General features: G+C 37.3%; 1 protein-coding gene across 1 annotated transcript in view; it reads right to left on the reverse strand.

Moving 5' to 3' along the window:
* Positions 1 to 17,861: 17,861 nt before the first annotated feature.
* Positions 17,862 to 23,225, reverse strand: part of LOC150018892 (uncharacterized) — a 35,210-nt gene continuing 29,846 nt past the window's right edge. Inside the window, exon 4 of the mRNA XM_090267337.1 lies at positions 17,862 to 18,211. Coding sequence (XP_090123463.1) covers positions 18,169 to 18,211 — 43 coding nt within the window. The 3' untranslated portion in view covers positions 17,862 to 18,168. The remainder of the gene's footprint in view (positions 18,212 to 23,225) is intronic.

A 23,225-nucleotide genomic window follows, 5' to 3' on the forward strand; every position in this document is an offset into this window, starting at 1 on the left:
TTTCCCTCTCTCTCACTGAAGCTCTAGTGAGTTAATGAGGAGGGGGTCGGGTAAACATAACCACTGCTTCTCTTTAATCAGGTGATTGTCTAATAGGTGCAGCAATCTGGAGAGTGAGCCAAAGTTGGCCAAAGTTTGTTGGTTTTTCTTCCATAAGATGGCTCTAATAGCACTTAATTGTCTTTAACTTCATTCAAAACAGTTATGTTAGATTGCATTGTGACAGCTGTCATATCAGCGTTCATTTAAAAAAAATCATTTTGGTTAATTTTTGTGTAGCTGTTTTAATATTGAAGATGGAAGAAAATACGCAACATTTCCAGCATATTATGATTATTTCAAGAAAGATAAAAATATAACTGAACCGCAAAAAAGAAAAAAGAAACGACTTGTGCAGTGTATGGAAGTGCTGTGACTGATTGAACATGTCAAAAGAGATTTGCGAAGTTTCATGCTGGAGATTTCTTGCTGGGTTATGCTCCACAGTTGGGTAGACCAGCTGAAGTTGACAGCAATCAAATCGAGATATTAACAAAGAACAATCAACATTATACCATGCAGGAGAGAGCTGACATTCTCAAAATAAGCAAATCAAGCATTGAAAATCACTTGCACCAGCATGGTTATATTATATTAATCACTTTGATGTTTGGGTTCCACATAAGTTAAGTGGACAAATCCTTCTTGACCATACTTCCACATGCGATTTTCTACTTAAGTGTAAAGAAAACATTTGTTTTTAAAACAAATTGTGATGGGTGATGAAAAGTGGATACTTTACAATAATGTGGAATGGAAGAGATCATAGGGCAAGCAAAGTGAACCACCACCAACCACAGAAAAGGCTGGCTGGTCTTCATCCAAAGATGATGATGTTCTGAATATGGTTAGATTGGAAGGGAGTGCTCTATTTTGAACTTTTTGTCCAACCCAATATTTCCAAAGGGAGGGGGAGGACCTTTTTCTTCTTTGAGGTAGCTGAAGTGGGTGGGAGAGCTGGGCATACTCTGTGGTTGCCTCTTGGTGGAAAGTTCCATTTCTTTAAAGGTTATAACCAGTTTTCTAATTAAAGTGATAATTAGGAGTAAAGGTAAGTGTGGGAATCAGGATGGAAGATGCCCTTTCACCCTAGTGTGCTTCCTTGGCCTGGGGTTAAATGCCCTCACTGAAAGACAAGCTCAGCATAAAGGGGTGGGATGGATAGCCCTGCCTTAGAAGAAAAAGTTCTCATTGCTTGGTCCTCCATTTATAACACAAAGCAGAGTAGCATTTTTATATTTAAATGCAAAAACAAAAATATTATATATGTGGGTGTGTGGATATGTATAATATTTCTAAAGGAAAAACCCATTCTGGTCACTGGGAGCCAAATTTGAGGTAAGTAGTCTGATTAGAAATAAGGCTCTTCTGAATGAAGGGTGAGGGTGATGGTGCTTGAAAAGTTGGCTGTTTGGGGCTGTTAAACCCTCACTGCCATTTAAGGGTTTCTCTGTTCCCTGCCTGCCCTTCGGAGGGGGTGGACACTGGTCAGTTAACAGGAGGAAGCATGTTATAACAGCAGCAGTAATCTGAGCCCTGTGGCTTTGGTTTAAAGACACATATATACACAGGGCTTTAGAAATATGAGTTGGCTGATCAACATGAGCATGTATGTTACTAACAAGGAAGCACTGGGTTATTTTCTGGAGCACTAGCATGTCACCAAAGCAGGCTTTTTGATATATTGAATTTTTTAAGAAAGCAAAACAAGAAGAAAACAGAGGCCACTTGCCAAAAGCCATGTGAGTGGAAGTTATTGGTAGTGGATCCCCCAGTATAGGTCAAACCATCTGATAAGTGCAGTACCAGTTGACACCTTGACTGCATCCTATGAGAGATTCTGAGCCAGGCCCACCCAGCTAAGCTGCTTCTAGATTTCTCATTCTCAGAGACTGTGTGAAATAGTAAATGTTTGTTGTTATAAGTTTCTAAGATTGAGGTAATTTGCTAAACAGAAATAAATAACTAATATGTTCACTCTTCTCCAGACAAATCCAGAATTTAGGACTAGTCTCTTCAAAAAGTTAATAAATAAGGATTTAAAAAAAAAACGTTGCAGGGCCCTGGCTAATCAGTTGACTGGAGCATCATTCTATTCACTAAAAGGCTGCAGGTTCGATTTTCAGTTAGGGCGCATACAGAAGGCAACCAATCTATGTTCCTCTCTCTCACATCCATGTTTCTCTCTTTTTCTCTAACTTCCTCTCTCTTTAAAATCAATAAACATATCCTCAAGTGAGGTTTAAAAAAAAAGTTGCAGGGACTGTTCTATTTTATGAGACTAAAGACCTAACAACCAAGTTGTGAGCCTTGATTTAAATCCCGGTTTAAAAATGATAGTAACTTAAAAATGTATAAATTATTAGGAAAATTTGAACATAAATACTCATTATAGGATGTTAAAGGAAATTTAAATTTTCTTAGGTGTGATAATGGTTTTGTTGTATCAAAGAATGCTCTATTTTTAAGAGTTTCATGCTTAAGTATTTTGGTGAAAGTATTATGTCTCAATTTAATTTCAAATGGTTCAGAAACAAATATATACTTAGATGAATATAAATGAAATAAATATGGCAAATGTCAACAATTAAAGTATAGGTAGGGGGTATATTAGCATTCATTGTACTATCCTATAAATGTTGGTTTATGTTTAAAATTTTTCCTAATTACAATGTCAGAAAGCAACTAAATCCCCCAGAAATTAGTTATCTCTACTTGTCATTAGATCACATATTTATTGATATTCAGCTTAGAAGTTTGCACAATTACAAAACAAATAAATCTGAGGAGCATTGTTGAACCAGTAGTTCCACTTAAAAGTTATCCCATCTCTCCATGTTTGCCGGAGGTTAAAAAAATAATTGGTACTGATTCCTTTGTTTTCTTTTCCTGTTTTCATCTTACTTTACTTTTCATTAAAAGCAGACAATCGCTAAGTCCAAGAGGAATTAGTCAAGTTCAGTATCCAGGTGCACAAACATAACCATAAGTTCATTTTTATATAATAAATGAAGAACTTATGTGTTTATGCAAAACACTGGAAGGGGGCACAGAGGGGAAAGAATAGCAGGACAAGAAATTCACATCCAGAAGTTAATTGAAAAAGGACCTTTAAAACCAATGAGTTAATTTGCAAATCTAGTAATTTTTACTGAAATATTGACATGAAAATATTATCTGGGTGTTAAGTTCTCAATGTAAGAAAAATTCAGTGACACTCTCATCATTAACACATCCAAAGCATACTTTTAAAAAAACTGACATAGTCACCCTGACCCATGTGGCTCAAACTGGTTGGGCATTGACAGGTAAAGTGAAAAGTGGCTGGTTCGATTCCTGGTCAGGACACATGACTAGGTTGTGGGTTTGGGTCTCCTTTTGGGGCACATTCAAGAGACAACTAATTGATATTCCTATCACATCAATGTTTCTCTCCCTCTCTTTCTCTCTCCCTTTTCCTCTCTCAAAAAATAAATAAAATCTTTTAAAAACTGACATAGTCAAAATAATAATTCAGCATTTATTTTTATGTAAAGAACATTTTATATTTCTAAATTGCATCGATGAGTTTTTGTCCTTAAGTTATGCATTTGTAATTATGTTTTCACAGTATTTTTAATTTTAATTTACACTTATTTAGTATAATATGTAATTTAAAATATGTTTTACTTCACACCAATAGGAATTTAAATTAAAACTACCCTGATACATCATATCAACACACTCTGTTAGTGAGGCTGTGGCAGAAACAGGAACTCTTCTGCATTCATAATGAGAATGGAAATGGTACAATCTTTACAAAGAGAAAATATGGTACTATCTACAGAAATTATATAGAGAGACCAATCCTATTTTTCATAAGGTTTTTTTTTTTTTTTTTTTTTACTGTAGGATTGTTTATAGAAAAAGAATAAGAACAAAGTAATCAAACATTCAGGCTGGCTAAATAAACCATGGTACTTATGTATAAACAATTACCAAAAGTTGTAGAAAAGAAAGAAAATTATCTCTCTATATTAGTATGAAGTGATCATACAGATATATTGTAATGTAAATAAAGTATGGTGGAAAGTATGTAGTATATCATTGTTTAAGAAAGAGAATAAATATATATACTCATACATGATTATATAAAAATCAAATTTTTAAGTTACCAGTGGCAAAGAAAAAGAAAACAGGTTGAAGAGACAGAAACAGAAACTAAACTTCTTTGAATATATTTGTTTCAATAGATTCAACTGGACTATGTAAATATTTACATAATTACAAATTTTATAAAACTATAAAAATTTTATAGTTTTTATTAGACTATAAAACTACAAAATTATAAACAATAAAACTTAAAATTTTATAGGTTTTACTTACACAATAGTTTAATAAAACTATAAAAATAAAGTTAAAACAAATTAGCCAAATAACCACATAGAGACAAACTATTCCAAGTGACTTTCAAAAACAGTAATATGACTTTTTTTTAATGTATGAATATTGGGATATGCCTAAAGATGATTGATATAAAAAATCAAACTAGTGGAGATCCAAGATGGGGGAGGAGTAAGTGGAAGCTACACTAACCTCCTCCCAGGATCAACCTGAAATTACAACTAAATTGTAGAGAAATCATCCAGAATAAGCAACTGAACAATAGCTAGAGAGAAGCCTTATAACCAAGGACAGACAGAAGGAACCACTTCACCACAAGTCTGGTAAAGAGTGAGGAAGAGATGTGAGGGGGCTGGCTGGGCTCCCACACGTGGCAACTGAGGATCTGGAGAAATACTCCAGTGGCCCAGGGGTTCCCCCTGAGAAGTGTGGGGTCTAAACACCAAGCTATGTTCCCCAGTCTATAGCACCAGAGCCAGCAAGGAACCCGGGTAACATCCAGCTGCGAAAAGCAGTGGGGCTTCTATCAGCCAGAGAGACAGCTGGAATCATAGCCCCTTAAAGCACCAATGCATAAAATTTCATTTCCAGTCACTTACCCTGGGATCCAGCAAAGGAGGCGGGGGGCAGAGTGACTAGAGATGTTTAAGGAGAGTCTGGGGATGGTGGCTTTGGGGAGAAAACTGAAGGAGCAGCTACCAGGATCCCTGGGCTGAGTCATTCCTCATACTGCATAGTCATCATTCTCAGGCAGGGCACTCCCCTCCAAGTGGCATCAGCCTGAGGGGAAGCAATATCCCCGCTGACAGGAATTACTCTGCCCAATCCTGTGGTGCTAAGCCTGACTGCTGATTTTACGGACTGTCTAGATAAACAAATGAAGGAGACAGCCACAGATGGTGGATCTCCAGTAGTCTCTAAAAGGTTGCCTAGGGCCAGACTGGGACACAATCTGACATCACCAAGGGCAGATCCAGAAAGATAAGACACTGGTAAACACTGGGTTCTACTGAGACAAATTCCCCTGAAGTCTTCTTCATGATTTGCATTATTTCCTCTCCTGCATAGCTTCTTAACATTCATTCCTTTTCCTTCAAATTAGGTCACTAGTTTTTATATTATAGCTCCTCCCTTCTCTTACTCCATTTTACCTTCTTCTTTCCTCTTCTTATTTTAAGTTTTATGTTCTCTCTTACTATGACTTGTGTCTATTTCACACTCTTACTATTTCTCCCCCCTCCAGCTTCTCAAAACCATGTTTCTTGTCATTAGTCATCTCACATTATTTTTCCTGTTCTTAAAATACCCTTAGTCTCTCTCCACTTTTATCAACCTTTGCTCATTGGTTGTAGATGTGGTGGTGGTTGATGCAGTCCTTCAATTTTATTTCTAGATCTTAGCTATTTTTGTATTTAAAGTCTCAGATTTTACCATTCCCCTCTTCTACTCCATTTTGCCTTCTTCCTGCCCTTTCTTTTTTTGTTGTTTAAAATTTTTCCCTGTGTTAGACTGGTTTTCATTCCTTACCCTTAGTTTTCCTTCTCCCTCTATCCTCTTAAAATCGCTTCTCTTTCCTCTAGACATCTCCTAAGTTTTTCTTTCTTTCTTCTTTCCCTCTTGTTACCACCCTATTATGTTAATCTTTGCTCATTTGTTGTTGATATTGCTGTGGTGGACCTTTTTATCCAATCTGGTTTCTATTTATATTTTATAAATTTCTCTTTAAACTGAATACTATACACTTCTATTCTCTCTTACTTCATTCTTCCTTCTTCCCTCCCTTTTACATTTATGATGTAAATTTTACTTTCTTTTTCTCTTCACCTTGTCTCTATTTCCTACTCTAATTATTGTTGCCCCCTCTACCTTCTCAAAATTATTTTTCTTTCAGTTAGTCATCTCATATTTGCTTCTCCTTTCTTATAATAGTCTTAATCTCTTTTCACCTTTATTAATATGGGCTGATTTGCTGGTGATAGTGTGATTGTGGTGGGAGTTATTTTTGCAGGTGTGGTTTTCTTTCCTGGGCTGTTTGGTTTTATTCTGGTAGTGCCTGTACAATAGCACAAAAGATGTGGTGGGCAGAATGACTCTCAGTCAGCCAGTCAGATGGAAGGACCCACCAAAGAATGACCCAACAATGACCAAAACCCAATTACAACAAGGAAACAACATAAGTGGCAAAAAGGGCATCCCAAGAGAATCAAGTTCAACAGATAAAGAGACTGCACCACTGAATCCCATAGGTCTCCTACCACAGAAGGCCACACTACTAAGACAGGAAGTCAAAGCAGATCAATCTAAGAAGCAGAAACAAACAAGAAGTCACTTAAAATGAGGAGACAAAGAAACAACCCAAAATCAAAAGGAAAGGAGGAATATCCACAAAGAGTGCTAAATGAAATTGAAGCAAGCAAACTATCAGACACTGAGTTCAAAATGAGGGTTATAAGGATTCTCAATGAGCTCAGTGACAACTACAAAGAATTCTGGGGAAACTACACAAGCATGAAAAAAGGACATAGAAACTATCAATAAAAGCCACGAGGAAATGAAGAATACAATTTCTGAAGTGGAGAACACAGGAGAAGGAACTAAAAGCAGTCTAGATGAAGCAGAGGATCACATCAGCAAGATGGACGACAAGGTAGAAAAAATTCCCAGAGGGCAACAAAACAAAAAAAGAATGAAAAAGAACAAAGAGGGTTTAAGGGACCTTGCAGTAAAACATGAAACGTAATAATACCCATACTATAGGGATACCAGAAAGAGAAGAGGAAGGACAAGGGATAGAAAACCTGTTTGAAAAAGTAATTACGGAAAACTTCCCTAACTTGGTGATAGAAAAATCATGCAAGTCTAGGAAGCACAGAGGGTCCCAATGAAGATGAACCCAAAGAAGCCCACTCCATGACACATCATAATTAGAATGGCAAAATTTAAAGACAAAGAGAGAATCTTAAATGCAGCAAGGGAGAAACAGCTAGTAATATACAAGGGAGCTCCAATAAGGCTATCAGCTGATATCTCAACAGAAACACTGTAAGCCACAAGGGAATGGCAAGAAATATTCCAAGTAATGAAAAGTGAAGACCTGCAACCAATACTACTCTACTCAGCAAGGCTCTCATTAAAATAAAAAGAGAAATAAGGTGTTTCCAAGACCACCCCCCGCAAAAAAAAGCTAAACGAATACATCTTCACCAAACCAGCATTGCAAGAAATGATAAAGAGACTGCTTTAAGAAGATTAAGAAAGATTGTGATGGTGGCATGGGTATAAAGATAAGAAATGGCAATAACTAAGTACCTATCAATAATAACCTTAAATATAAATGAATTAAATGTTCTAATCAAAAGACATAGGGTAGCTGAATGGATAAGAAACCACGACCCGCATATATGCTGTCTACAAGAGACCCACCTCAGAACAAAAGAACTACACAGACTGAAAGTGAAGGGATGGAATAAAATATTCAAAGAAAATGGACACACAATACAAGCAGGGGTAGCATTATGTACATCAGACAAAATAGATTTCAAAACAGAAGCCATAAAAAGAGACAAAAAAGGACACCACATAATAATAAGGGAATAATCCATCAAGAAGATATAACCCTTGGAAACATATATGTACCCAACATAGGAGCACCCAAATATATAAGGAAAATCTTGGAGGGCTTCAAGAAAGATACTGACAGCAACACATTCATAGTAAGAGATTTTAACAACCCATTGTCAACAATGGATAGATATTCAAAGCAAAAAATCAACAAGGATACTTTGGCATTGAATAATACCCTAGATCAAATGGCCTTAATTGATATATACACAACCTTTCACCCCCAAAGAAAGCAAAATACACATTCTTTTCAAATGCACATGAAACATTTTCAAAGACAGACCACAAAACAAGCCTCAACAAATTCAAGAAAATTGGTATCATACCGAACACGTTCTTGAATCACAATGGTTTGAAACAAGAAACCAACCTCAAGAAAAACTCAAAAACATTCATATTCATAGAGAATGAATAACCTGCTCTTACATAATGAATGGGTTAACAATGACATCAAGGAAGAAATCAAAAGTTTCTGTAAACAAAAGAAAATAAACACAAACAGCCCAAAACCTATGGACACAGCAAAGGCAGTCCTGAGAGGAAAGTTCATAGCAACACAGGCCTACCTAAAAATGATAGAAAACTCTCAAATAAACAACCTAACCATACATCTATAAGCACTAGAGGAACAACAACAAACAAAACCCAGAGCAAGTAGAAGGAAGAAAATAATCAAGATCAGAGCAGAATTAATGATATAGAGACTAAAAGAACAATTAAAGGGATCAATAAATCCAGGAGCTGGTCCTTTGAAGAGATAAACAAAATTGACAAGCCTTTAACAAGACTCATCAAGAAAAGAAGAGAGAGAATCCAAATAAATAAAATCAGAAAAGGAAGAGGAGAAATTGCAAAGGATTGTACTAATTCGTCGTCGTCGTCGGCAGCCGTCCGTCTCGAGAGACGATGGTGTAGCTTCTTAAGAGTCTATCTGCACCGCCGAGAATGGCTGTGCAGTCTGACTCGGGAGTGACACGGTATCTGTCTCCTCCCGTGTTGAATCGACATCTTATGATGACGCTGGAGTGTCCTCTCCAGTGAAGCTGAAGCTACAGAGCCTGGGCAGGGTGATATGGAGGGTCTGCTGTTGCCCATGCAGCAGACCCCCCCTCTCTTCGTAGCTGAAGGGTCCAAGGGAAAGACGGAGTCAATACAGCTTGGCTTCAGGTGCGCCGCAGGAGTTGCCGGTGTTGACTACAACGTCAAACCGCCTTAGGGACTCCGGCTCTGGATTTTCTGTCGGGGTTTACTCCCTTAGCCTTTCCCCTGAAGAGGTATGCCACAAGGCAGCGGAGGTTTTTTTTTTTTGGAGTCAGAGTTTTCCTTCTCTGATGTGCCCTGACTGGAAGATTGAACCAGCGACACTTAGCTCGCAGGCCGACGCTCAATTACTACAAACAATATATGCCAAGAAATTTGGCAACTGGATGAAATGGACAAAATTCTAGAAAGATATAATCTTCCAAAACTGAATCAAGAAGCAGCAGAAATCTGAATAGACTGATAACAACTAGTGAAATTGAAGCAGTTGATGAAAATCTCCTGGCACACAAAAGCCCTGGACTCGATGACTTCACAGGCAAATTTTATCAAATATTTAGGAAGAGATAACACCTATCCTTCTCAAACTACTCCAAAAAGTTCAAGGAGAGGGAAGACTCATAAACTCTTTCTATGAGGCCAGTATTATCCTAATTCCAAACCAGGTCAAGACACAATGAAGAAAGAAAACTACAGGCCAATATCACTGGTGAACATAGATGCTAAAATCCTCAACAAAATACTAGCAAATGGGATCCAGCAACACATTAAAAAGATCATACACCATGATCAAGTGGAATTCATCCTAGGGATGCAATGATGGTATAATATTTGCAAATCAATAAATGTATTATGCCATATAAACAAAATTAAAGACAAAAATCACATGATAATATTAATAGATGTTGAAAAATATTTGATACAGTACAACACCCATTTATGATAAAAATATTCAGCAATGTTTCAACAGAGGAAGCATACCTCAAAATAATAAAGACCATATATGAGAAACCTACAGCCAACATCATACTCAATGGGCAAAAACCGAAAGCATTCTCCCTGAGATCAGGAATAAGACAAGGGTTGCCATTTTCACCACTTTTATTCAACATAGTATTGGAAGTTCTAACTACAGCAATCAGACAAGAAAAAGAAGTAAAAAGCATCCAAATTGGAAAGGAGGAAGTAGAACTGTCATTATCTGCAGATCACATGATAGTGTACATAGAAAACCCTATAGGCTCCACCAAAAAACTGCTCTACCTAATTAGTGAATTTGGCAAAATAATTGGGTACAAAGTCAATATTCAGAAATCAAAGGCATTTTGTACACTAACAATGAGTATCAGAATCAGAAACTAGCAAAAATATCCCATATACTCGTCGGCAGCCGTCCGTCTCGAGAGACGATGGTGTAGCTTCTCAAGAGTCTATCTGCACCGCCAAGAATGGCAGTGCAGTCCGACTCGGGAGTGACATGGTATCTGTCTCCTCCCGTGTTGAATCGACATCTTGCGATGACGCTGGAGTGTCCTCTCCAGTGAAGCTGAAGCTACAGAGCCTGGGCGGGGTGATATGGAGGGTCTGCTGTTGCCCATGCAGCAGACTCCCCCTCTCTTCGCAGCTGAAGGATCCAAGGGAAAGACGGAGTCGATACAGCTTGGCTTCAGGTGCGCCGCAGGAGTTGCCAGTGTTGACTACAACGTCAAACCGCCTTAGGGACTCTGGCTCCGGATTTTCTCTCGGGGTTTACTCCCCTAGCCTTTCCCCTGAAGAGGTATGCCGCAAGGCAGCGGAGGTTTTTTGGAGTCAGAGTTTTCCTTCTCTGATGTACCCTGACTGGAAGATCGAACCAGCGACACTTCGCTCGCAGGCCGACGCTCAATCCACTGAGCTAAACCAGCCAGGGCCTATCCCATATACTATAGCAACAAGAAAAATAAAGTTCCTAGGATTAAACTTAACCAAGGAGGTAAAAGATCTGTACTTGGAAAATCACTGAACACTGAAGGAAGAAATTAAGGAAGATATAAATAAATGGAAGCATATACTGAGTTCATGGGTTGGAAGAATTAACATCATTAAAATTCCATACTATCCAAAACAATTTAGATTTTCAATGCAATTCCTATTAAAATTCCAATGACATATTTCACAGATTTAGAATATTTCAAAAATTTATATGGAACAAAAATGACCTCAAATAGCCTTAGCAATCTTGAGAAAGAAGAACAAAGTAGGAGGGAATACAACACCTGATATCCAACTATACTACAAGGCTACTGTAATCAAGACAGGCTGGTGGTACTGGCATAAGAACAGATGTATAGATCAATGGAACAGAATAGAGATTCCAGAAATGAACCCATGTCTCTATCCTCAATTAATATTTGACAAAGGGGGCAGGAGCATATAGTGGAGTTTTAAAAATCTCTTCAGCAAATGGTGTTGGGAGAACTGGAAGGATACATGCAAAAAAGTGAAACTAGACCACCAGCTTATACCATACACCAAAATGAACTCAAAATGGATAGAAGACTTAAACATAAGCCATGACACCATAAAAATCCTAGAGGAAAAGAGAGGCAAAAAAATTTCAGATATCCCATGCAGCAATATTTTTGCCGAAATACCTCCTAGGTAAAGGGAAATAACGGGAAAAAAATGGGAATATACCAAATTAAAAAGCTTCTGCTGGACTAAAGAAAACATCATCAGAATGAAAAGGGAACCAGCCATATGGGAAAACATATTTGCCAGTGATACCTCAGGCAAGGGTTTGATTTCCAAATATATAAAGAACTCATATGACTCACACAGGAAGACAAACAATCCAATTAAAAAATGGGCAAGGGCCCTAACAGACTCTTCTCTAAGGAGGACATACAGAGGGCCCATAGATATATGAAAGGATGCTCAACATCAGTAGCCATCAGAGATGCACAAATTAAACCACAATGAGATACCACCTCGCACTGGTCAGAATGGCCATCATTAACATCAACAAAAAAGTGCTGGTAAGGATGTTGAGAAAAGGGAACCCTAGTGCACTGTTGGTGGGAATGCAGACTGGTACAGCCACTGTGGAAAACAGTATGGAATTTCCTCAGAAAAATAAAAATGAAACTGCCTTTTGATCCAGCAATCCCACTGCTCGGATTATACCTGAAGAATCCTGAAACACCAATTCACAAGAACCTATATGTACCCTTATGTTCATAGCAGAGTTATTTACAATAGCCAAGTGCTGGAAACAACTTAAGAACCCATCAGTAAATGAGTGGATCAAAAAACTGGTACATTCACAAAATGGAATGCTATGTAGCAGGAATAAAGAACTCCTACCTTTCATGACAGTATGGATGGGACTAGAGAGTATTATGCTAATAATACAAATACTATATTATCTCACCTATGAAATGAACCTAAAGAACAAAAAAAACAAACCAGCAAAATAGAACCAGAGGCATAAAAACAAGGAACAGACTGACAGTGACCAGAAGGGATGCAGGAGAAGGATAAGGGGGAATAGAATGGGAAGGGTCCAGTTAAGGAACAGGTATAAATGATTCATGAACATGGTCAACCGTGGGAGCAGGAGCTGGCAGGAGCTGTGGAGTGCAGCAGGGGAAAATTGGGACAACTGTAATAGAACAACAATAAAAAAAATCGAACTAGTTTCAGTAACCATATTGGTGGTGGTAGTATTGATAATATTGTTCTGAAGGTTAAGTAAAACACTTATAGTACTAAATTTGAATTGGAAATCAATTTATATTCATTACAACATGTTTGTCTCTAAAGAATATATATTCTTATGTATCCACTGAAAAGACCCAGAAATGAATACCAACGTAGTAGCAATGAATGCCCCCACTGTCCAGAGTATAGTTCTGGAGAAATACCAATTCCAGGTGTGAGGCAGGAAATACAGAAGATGAACCAAGAACATCTTGTGATACTAAATATCATACTTTTAAACAACCCATATATCAAAGCAGAAATCAAAAGGGAAATTAGAGAGTGTTTTCAACTGAACAGGAAAATACTATGTATCATAATTCATGTTATGCCACCAAAGTAGCACTTAGAGAATTATGCTATTCAATCCCTGTATTAAAAAGATATATCTTATATAACTACCTCAACTTTCACCTTAAGCAAGTTAAGAAAAACAATAGCAAGTTAAGCTCAAAACAAGCAGAAAGGTAATAATCAAGATCAAAGTGGAAATCATTGAAATATAAAACACAAAAATGATAGAGAAAATTAATGAAACCAAAAGTTGTTTGAGAGTACTGATAAAAATTGTCAAATCTCTGCTAGATTAATCAGGAATCAAAGAAAAAAAACAATGATATTACTATACATCAACATTAGAATAACTAAGATCAGAAATTCAAAAGGAAATATCACTATAGATGTTAACAAGATAATAAGGGAATATTATGAAGAAATTTATGGCTAATAAATTTGACAACTGAGATAAAATGAAAAAAATCCTTAAACTACATAATCTACCATAATTTACTCAAAAGAATAACCTGAGTAGTCCTAATAAAGAAATGAAATATGTAGTTAAAGCCTTCCCAGAAACGAATAAACAAAAAATATTCTAGGCCCAGACATTCCATAGGTGAATGCTACTAAACATTTAAGAAAGATGGTGCTAACCCTACACAAATTCTCCCAGAAAACTGAAGGAGAGAGACTCCCAACTCATTCAGGGTCTAGCATTACCCTGATATGAGAACCAGGCTAAGATATTACAAGGAAAGAAAGCTATGAACCAGTATCCCTCAAGAGCACAGATTTTGAAAACACCCATCAGCAAATTCAACAATAGCTGAAAAGGATATTATATCATGTCCAAGGGAGTTTTATACTAAGAATACAGAATTGCTTTAATGGCCTAAAATAGATCAATATAATTCACATATTAACAAATTAAAAACAAAAAATAATGTAATCATCTCCACAGATGCTAAAAAAGCATCTGACAAAATTCAGTAATTGATCATGATAAAAAGTCAGTGAGCTAGGAGTAGAAGGGAATTTCTCCTTTCCTTCTACTATTAGGAGTAAGACAATGATGTCTGTCCTCACTGCTCCTTTTCAATATTGTACTGCAGGTTTTGGCCAGAGAACTCAGGCAAGCAAGGGAAATAAAGGGCATTTAGATTGGAAAGAAAGAAAACTAGTCTTGCTCACAGACATGATAGCCTACATAAAATGTTCAACAGAACAAAAAAAAAAATCTAAAATTAATATGTGAGTTTAGAAAGGTTGCAGGATAGACAACGTACAAAAATCAACTGTATTTCTACATACAGGCAACAAACCTTTAAAAAATTAAATAAAAAGACTATTTACAAATATCATGAAAATATGAAAGATGTGGGGTAAAATGACCAAATATATAAAATACCAGTACACTAAAAACTATAAAACACTTCTGACAGATAGTAAAGAAGACCTAAATAAAGAGAAATATATCCTGTTCATGTGTTAGAAGACTCAATACTGTTAAGGTATCAATTCTACCCTAACTGATCTACAGATTCAATGTAATACTAATCAAAATCCCAGTAGGTAATTTGCAGAAGTCATACAGAGTACAGCAGTCCCTCTCTACATAGCGGTTCACTTATCACAGCCTCACTGTATCACGGTATTTTTCAAAATATTATATTTAATTATTTATCGTGGATTTTTCACTATATTGCAGGATTTTGTGGTACTGTGTACATATGTTGTTAAAGTTATGTAGGTTTAAGAGTGTAGAATATGTTTAAGAACATAAGCAGTGTTTATAAAAGTGTGGAAAAGGTTAATAAGGGAGTGGGAAAGGTTAATAAGGGACTTAGAATGGTTCAGAAGTGTGTGGGAAGGGTTTATAAAACCTTAAAAAATCTAAAAATACTAAAATAATATAAGGTTCCTACCTTGTTGATTTTCACCTATCGCGGGGGTGGGGGCGGGTCTAGAACATAATACCCACGATAAGTGAGGGAATACTATATTCCAATTACAATACAATTAAATTAGGAAGCAATAACAGAATGACATCAGGAAAGTCCCAAAATATTTGGAAATTAAACCATGGGTATAAAAGAAAATCACAGGGAGATCAGAAAACATTTTGAACTAAATGAGAATGAAAGTGCAGCATATCCAGACTTGTGGAATGCAGCTAAAGCAGTGCTTAGAAAAAACTTCTATTGTAGAAAAAGATGAAAGGTTTAAAATCTATAATCCAAGTTTCCATTTTTATAAGTTAGGAAAAGAAGAACAAATAAATTCAAAATAAGTGAAAGGAAGGAAGTACTAAAGAGAAAAAAGTTATTAAAATAAAGATTTCTGTTCCCAACCATGCTAGAATAACTTAAACTCTTAAAAAACAAAAAAGAAAAGGAAATATGAAACCGTTATTTCAGATATTGGACAACAGGAACATAGAAGAGTGATTCCTAAGAGAAGAGAAACAAATAAAGTGAGCCCTAGGATTGTCCCAGGTACCCCTTCATACTAAAATGGCTATAGTAAAAAAAAATGGAAAATAACAAGGGCTGCTAAGGATGTGTAGAAATTAGAACCCCGAGACATTGCTGAGTGTACAATGGTGCATCTGCCTTGGCAAATAGTTTAGTAGTTCTTCAAAAAGCTAAACACAGAGTTATCATATGACCAAACAATTTCACTCCGAGGTATATATCCAAGAAAAATGAAACATTGTGTCCACACAAAAACTTGTACATGAATGTTCACAGCAACAATATTCATAATAGCCACAGGGTGGAAATAACCCAAATGTCCATCAACTGATGAGTGAAAAAAACAAAATGTGGTATACATATCTATATAATGGAATATCATTTGAAAATTCAAAATAATTAAGCTACAACATGGGTGAACCTTGAAAACATTATGTTAACTGAAAGAAGCCAGTCACAAAAGACCATGTAGTGCAGGACTGGATTTATATAAAATGTTCAGAAGAGGCAAAGCTATGGAGACAGAGAAGAGATCAGTGGCTGCTTAGAGCTGGAGGTAAGAGAAGAAGGGACATGGGAAAGAATGAGGAAGAGCTAATGGCTATGGGGTTGCTTTTAGGAGGGGTACAATGCTTTAAGACTGTGATGAGGGCTGTACAACACTGTGAATATACTAAAAACTAATTGGTTTTGTACACTTTAAATAGGAAAGTTATATGGTATAAAATGTATCTTAATAAAGCTACTTAGAAAGAATGTTATTGGGACCCTTTTCCAACAAATTACATGATATTAGGAATAAGCATTTTCATTTATAAATGGAAACAGTATCCATTCCAATCTTTCTACCTCTAGATATAAGGACATAAGGTACATGGAAGAAACATTCTAGAAAGCTAGTTTCATAACTTGAAGATGACTATATTGGTTATTGCTGTATAGCAAATTACCCCAAAACATCACAGCTTAAAACAAAAAACATTTATAATATTATCTCACATAGTCAGGAACAGGGGCTGGCTTAGCTGGGTGGATCTGGCGCAGGTCTCTAATGAGGTTGCAGTCATGCAGGAGCTACACTCTGAACACTTACTTTACTGTGGTTGGAAGATCTGTTTCCAAGCTCACTTACATGGCCATTGGTTGGAGGCTTCAGTTCCCCACCTTGTAGGCCTCCCCACAGGTATGTTCATCCTGGTTTCACTCAGAGCAAGTGCTCAGAAAGGCAGACAGAATGTGACAGTAATTGAGACAGAAGCTCAGTCTTTTATGACCTTATGTCAGAAGTGCTACTTTGCCATATCCTGTTGGCTACACAGATCAATTCTGATCAAGTGAGGCGGGATTAGACAATGGAATGAATATCAGGAAGTGAGACTCACTGGGGTCATTGTGGAGGCTGACTATCAAAATGACATTATGACAATAAATAGACCAAAAATCCCACGTAAGCAAATGTTTGACCTTTGATCTGAAAGGAAATGAAAGGTATACTTATTCTTCAGCAGGGTCACAGGTACACTCTTGAAAATGTTTTCAGAGTTGCGAAAAAAGGATTTGGAATGACTGTTGATACCATTTTCTACTCTCCTTATGATTAAGTAATGGTTAGCATAAAGCAATACAAAACTATAGAGCTGGGCGCTGATGGAGGAAGTATGCAAAGGGTTTAGTCAACTGCACTCTCACCTGGCTCCCCTACCATTGATGGTTGAGGAAAGAGTCCTAGTTGCAGAAAGGCTAGGCGACTCCACCAGGATCATATGGTGAAAGTGTGGGGACTAAAATCCAGTTCTGCATGTTTTTATTACACCAGGAGCTATGCATCAGAAAACCAATGGCAGAGACTCATAATACAGATGACATGTTAAACATGAGAGCATTGAATCACTATATGCTGAACTCCAGAATTGTCACTCCTTTTGTGTGGCTTTTTGACATTGCCTATACTGTATTACTTTCTCAGGCAGTAGTGGCCTCTTACCCTCTTTCCACTCCAACTGAGAGATGATCTACTTAGCTACGGGGAGAAAGGAATCACTCCTTCAGCTTAGCTAGTATTTATAAAATATCTGTTCTGTACCCAACATTGTACATGGAGATTTGAAAATGAAAAACATGGTCCCTTCACTCAAAAAGCACATAGTCAAGTTGAGAAGACATGACCTAAATCTAAAACACTATGAAAATCAGACATCATGTGACAGGACTGCATAAATATTAATATATTTTGAATAATTTTATTTAATAAAAATTGTATATAATTCTTACAATGTGCCAGATATAACTACATTATAATATTAATTCTTAGTCCCCACTTTACAGACGAGGAAAGAACAGGCTGGAGAGCTTAAGGCATTTGTCAAAGTTCTCATGCCTAGGAAGAAGCTGGGCCAAATACAAACTCAGTAAGAAGGGCTCCAGAGTCTGCACTTTTCTTAATCACGAAAGCATGAGGCTTCTCAATAATGGTAACAATTATTCTTCTTCTTCCTTCATATGTACTTTTGTTCAGGGTTCTGAAGGAAAGTCAGTCATAAAATTCAAAAGCTCCTCTGAGAAATCCTGGCTGTACTGGGGAAGAGAGTAGTTAGCCCAGTACAGTAAGGATGTCTCTGAACAGCCTGCTAACCCTGTGGAGAGAGGTGAGAAAGGGTGAAGAAACAGTCACTAATGAGGTAGTGCTTTCCTGCTGCCAAAATGAAAGATAAAATTGAATCATAACTGCAATTAACAAATTAGGCTATAGATGGAGTGAAAAAATTAAATGGATGTACTGTTCTGTAAGTGCAAAAATAAATTAATTTCATCCCGTCAAAGTCCACTAGAATGTGGGGAGATTCAATATAGTCTTCTAAAGACTTCCTCCCAGAATCATACCATAAGAAAACAGCACACACACCACACCAGGAACAGATGTATTCAATCATTTTTAATGAATATGAAAAGTAGTTTGAAAAGAATAAATTGATATGTAGGCCTGGAAAACCTTTTGCTTAAAGCAATGAATTCCATTCTGGTAAAAATTTGCCAACTTTGCCACCTTATAAAGCAATTGCTGTCTCTTTCCTTTACATCTGAATTTTATGATTTTGGAAAATGTTCCTTGCAGCAAAGAGGCGATATTGCATTGTTGGCAATCTTCATGTAATAAATTTCTATTTTTGTGTTCTTCTCCTCACATATCTTGAATTATCCATGGGTCTATCAATTAAAACTTCAGAACACATTGTCCAAAACTTGTAGGAAGAGGCCTTATGTAGAGCCAAGTGGCATGTAAGCAAGGCAGCACAGTGAATAGCATTTGGGTCAAATTTTTTCTTCTAAGATAACATGCCAGTATACAACTGACCCTTGGACAATGCAGAGGTCAGGAGTGGCAAGAACAGTGCACTTCTAAATCCATCTATAACTTCCATCTCCCACAGTTGTCCCTCAGTATCTGAAGGACATTGGTTCTAGGGCCTCACAGATACCAATATCCACAGATGTTCAAGTCCCTTATATAAAATGGCACAGAACAATGTATATGGATGGCCTTCCATATCCGTGGATTCCCAACTGAACACTGAAAATACAGACCTGTGGTTGCTTGAATCCATGATTGTGAAACTCAGGGATACAGAGGACCAAGAGGGCCAACTGTATATTTTTGAAAATCCAGGATTAAGTGGACCCATGCAGTTCAAACCCATGTTGTTCAAGGGTCAACTGTAGTTTATTGTAATTTTTTTTAAAGGTCTTAAAATTATTTTAAAAAAACTAAAATTCAAAATTTTATTTAAAGTCTTTTTTTTCTTTTGTACGTTTTATTGATTATGTTGTTACAGTTGTCCCAATTTCTTTTCCCTTTGCTCCCCTCCATTCACCAGTTCCCCTCCCTCCAGCCCCCCCACCCACTTAGTCCATGTCCATGGGTCATGTATATAAGCTCTTCTCAACATCACCCTGTCCATTCTGCACCCTCAACTATGCTTCTTAATTCCTGCAACATTTCCCTCCCTCTCCTCCCTTCGCCCTCCCAGCTGACCTTCCCCCACGTGCTCCCCATACCTATGATTCTGTTCCTACTCTGGTTATCAGCTTAGTTTGCCTTTGTTTCCATTCCCTAGCTTCTGTTGTTGATAGTTGTGATATTGTTTTCACTTTAATATTCATAGTTTTGATCTTTTTCTTAAATAAGCCCCTTTAACATTTCATATAATAATGGCTTGGTGATGATGAACTCCTTTAGCTTTACCTTGTCTGAGAAGCGCTTTCTCTACCCTTCCATTCTGAATGATAGCCTTGCTGGATAGAGTAGTCTTGGTTGTAGGTCCTTGCTTTTCATCAATTTGAATATTTCCTGCCAGCCCCTTCTTGCCTGCAAAGTGTCTTTTGAGAAATCAGCTGACAGTCTTATAGGTACCCCTTTGTAGGTAATTTTCCTCTTCTCTCTTGCTGCTTTTAAGATTCTCTTTTTATCCTTAACCTTTGGCATTTTAATTATGAGGTGTCTTGGTGTGGTCCTCCCTGGGTCTAGTTTGGGACTCTCTGTGCTTCCTGGACCCATATGTCCATTCCCTTCCCCAAATTAGAGAAGTTTTCCTTCATTATTTTTTCACATAGCTTTTCAATTTTTGCTCTCCCTCTTCACCTTCTGGCAACACTATGATTCAGATGTTGGCATGTTTAAAGCTATTCCAGAAGTTTCTAAGCCTCTCCTCATTTTTTTCAGTTATCATTTCCTCCTTCTTTACTGGTTGACTGTTTGTTTCTTCCTTGTGTTCCAATTTGTTGATTTGAACCCTGGTTTCCTTTCTTTCACCACTTGTTCCATGTGGCTTTTCCTTCATTTCAGCCAGGATAACCTACATCCTTAACCCGTCATGTTTAATTTTTTCTGTCAAGTCTGTGAGCATCTTTATTAACAATGCCTTAAACTGTGCATCTGCTAAGTCCTCTATCTCTTCATCTGTTAGGTGCGCTATCTGCTCCTTGCTTAGTTGTGTCACTGGGACTTTGATCTGCCCTCCCCTTCTGGGCCCTACTTCTCTGTCTCCTCATCTTGACCGCTTTCTGTGTTTGCCTCTGTGATTTGGGTGGGGCTGTCCCACCTCTTATGTTATAGGGGGTGGAGCCTTAGGTATTCATTAGTGCTGGCGCCAGTTTCACCACATTTTGTTGCTGTATATGGGGGAGGGGTCTTAGAGGGAACAGCGCTGGCTCCTGCCCCTTTTCCAGGCACTTCTCCCCCTTCCAGTACTAAGCAAGCTGTCTCCTTTTCAAGACTGGTAGCTTCTTCCTCTCCCCCAACCCCCCATTGGCTTTCACAGTCAGAAGCAATGTGACTCTATTTTCCTGACGCTGGAACCACAAGCTACATGGTCTGGTGTGGGGCTGGGATCACTTCTTCGGTTTAAACCCTATGAATGTGTTGTCGTGTTTTTTGCTATGGCTACTGCTAAACGTACGCGACCACTCCACTCCCACCAGCTGCACTGCCTCTAGCTATGCTGCCTTCCAAGCACCGCCCCCACAGCTGCTGCTCCACCTCTCCTACTTCCTGGCTGATTATTTCTTCTTTATTTCTTTGCTGAACTTCTCTGTAGTTTCGATTTTCTGGTTTATTTTATTTTATTTTATTTTTTAGTTTTGAAGTGGTTGTAAATGCCTTCTTAGTTGTGAGGAGACACAAAGTGTATATTTATGCCTCCATCTTGGCTGGAAGTCCTATTTGAAATCTTATATCTGGGCACAGGTGATTTATAGGATTCCAAAAGAAAGTCTAATAAATTCTCTTTTAAATTGACTTTTCCTTTAAATTATATCAAACGTACCATAATTATCTTAAAGTCTCAGCATAAGAGTGACTTTTAGGAGGTCATTCAGTTCATCCCAACTACCATATCTGGAAAGTTCTCACTAAACTATTACAGGAAGAGGTTTTTTTGTTTTTATTTTTGTTTCCATTCTGTTATGAAAGATTTGACCACACTCCTCACTAAACTACTCTGAACTACAAATGTTCTTCTTTCATTTGGAAGTATGGTAAGTTATCGTCTACTTCAGACTTATATAAAAATTATGATGCTAACAAGACAGAGACAAAGGAAATGGAATGATGAGGAATTTTTAGCATATAATGCGGGATAGTCTGAGTAGGACAATGTTGGCATGGGTGTGTGTGTGTATGTAGTCATGAACAACTGGAGTGAACTGACCAAAAAAAAAGTAGAAGCCAGTTAGCAAACAGCTGTTTCCTAGTTCTCCAATGCCTTCTTATTTGGCTCTCTCACCCTAGCATCCTTGCCAGCAAATTCTATGTGTGTCTAATCTTGGTTCGTAGCTTTGGCACATAGGAATCTCCTAGAGCCTCTTCATCTTAAGTGGCCAAACAAAGCAGGTCAATCCTCTGTGTCTCAAGTTCTTATTTCCCAGAATCATTCCAGGCATACTTTGAACTTCTTCCTAGGGAAACCTCAAAAGTTGTCAGGGTCCACCAAGAATAAATCCAAAATGTTCTGAGCTAATCTTGCTTAAGGCCAGACCTAGATATAATTGTCTTGTTAAAATGAATTTAATATTAGAATCTAGCTGGCTTCCAGATGGCATCTTTCATGTTTTTTATTTCCCATCTGCTATGGGAAGAATCTCTCTACTAGGATAATGTGCATTTCTACTTCCGTTGTTACTACTGTTACTATCACCACTAATAATAATATATAGCCTTTATACATACAGCATAGATTATGGACCACAGACTACTCTACATATGTAAGACCACTTAGTCTTCCTTACAGCCTTATGAGGTATGTTTTCTTTATTATCCCTGGTTTAAAAACTTACCCAAGATCACACAGCTAGTAAGGGGAAGTATTGAGGTTCTAACCTAGCAATTTGGCTATAAAATCCATGCTCTTATACCCTATATCATACAGCTTTTTCTTGTGTAATGCAAAGAATATTCCATCAAGACCAAGAACCTGGGTTTCCAGTTCTGTCTCTAATCCTGAATTAATTGAGTGACTTAGGGCAAGTCACTGACGGAATTTCCACTATATAATGAGACAGGCTCAATGACTAACTTTTAGTTATACAATGTTGTGATGATTAAATAGGTGCCTTTCATTATGAAACCTGATTTTGCTGGATGAGTTAGGGCATCTAAAGCTTGAAAATTAAATATATCTAAGGAAAGGAAGGCAACTAATAACTAAGTTAATCTCCTAAGCATTCTGTTATTTTCTCAAGTCATACTCTATACTGTAAGAACTAGATTAATATTTTACAGAGGAAAACACAGACTCAGAGATTGGTTGATTTATCTGAGGCCACACAGAAAGTCAGGATGAAGAGCCAGCATTTGAATGTAGACAAAGCCCAAGCACCTTCTGCCATATCTCAGTGCTTTCCTGGCATTGTCTTTTTCTCCCCTTAGTAGTAGTAAGCAGAGATTTAAAAGGTAATGTATTTAAAGAACCTAGCACAAGATCTTACAAACAGCAGACACAAGAAACTAATTTGGAGGTAAGGATGGAAGACAGGTGAATACCAATTTAGCTGTGCCAACAGATTGTAATTTTAAACCAAAGTGGGTACATTTTTGTGTAAATTCTCTAAGGTAGGCTGAATACCCAATCAAAACAAGTGAATTTCTGGAGGAAA

This window comes from Furipterus horrens, unplaced genomic scaffold (assembly GCF_987537825.1).
Source record: "Furipterus horrens unplaced genomic scaffold, mFurHor1.1.pri manual_scaffold_2, whole genome shotgun sequence".
Classification (NCBI taxonomy): domain Eukaryota; kingdom Metazoa; phylum Chordata; class Mammalia; order Chiroptera; family Furipteridae; genus Furipterus; species Furipterus horrens.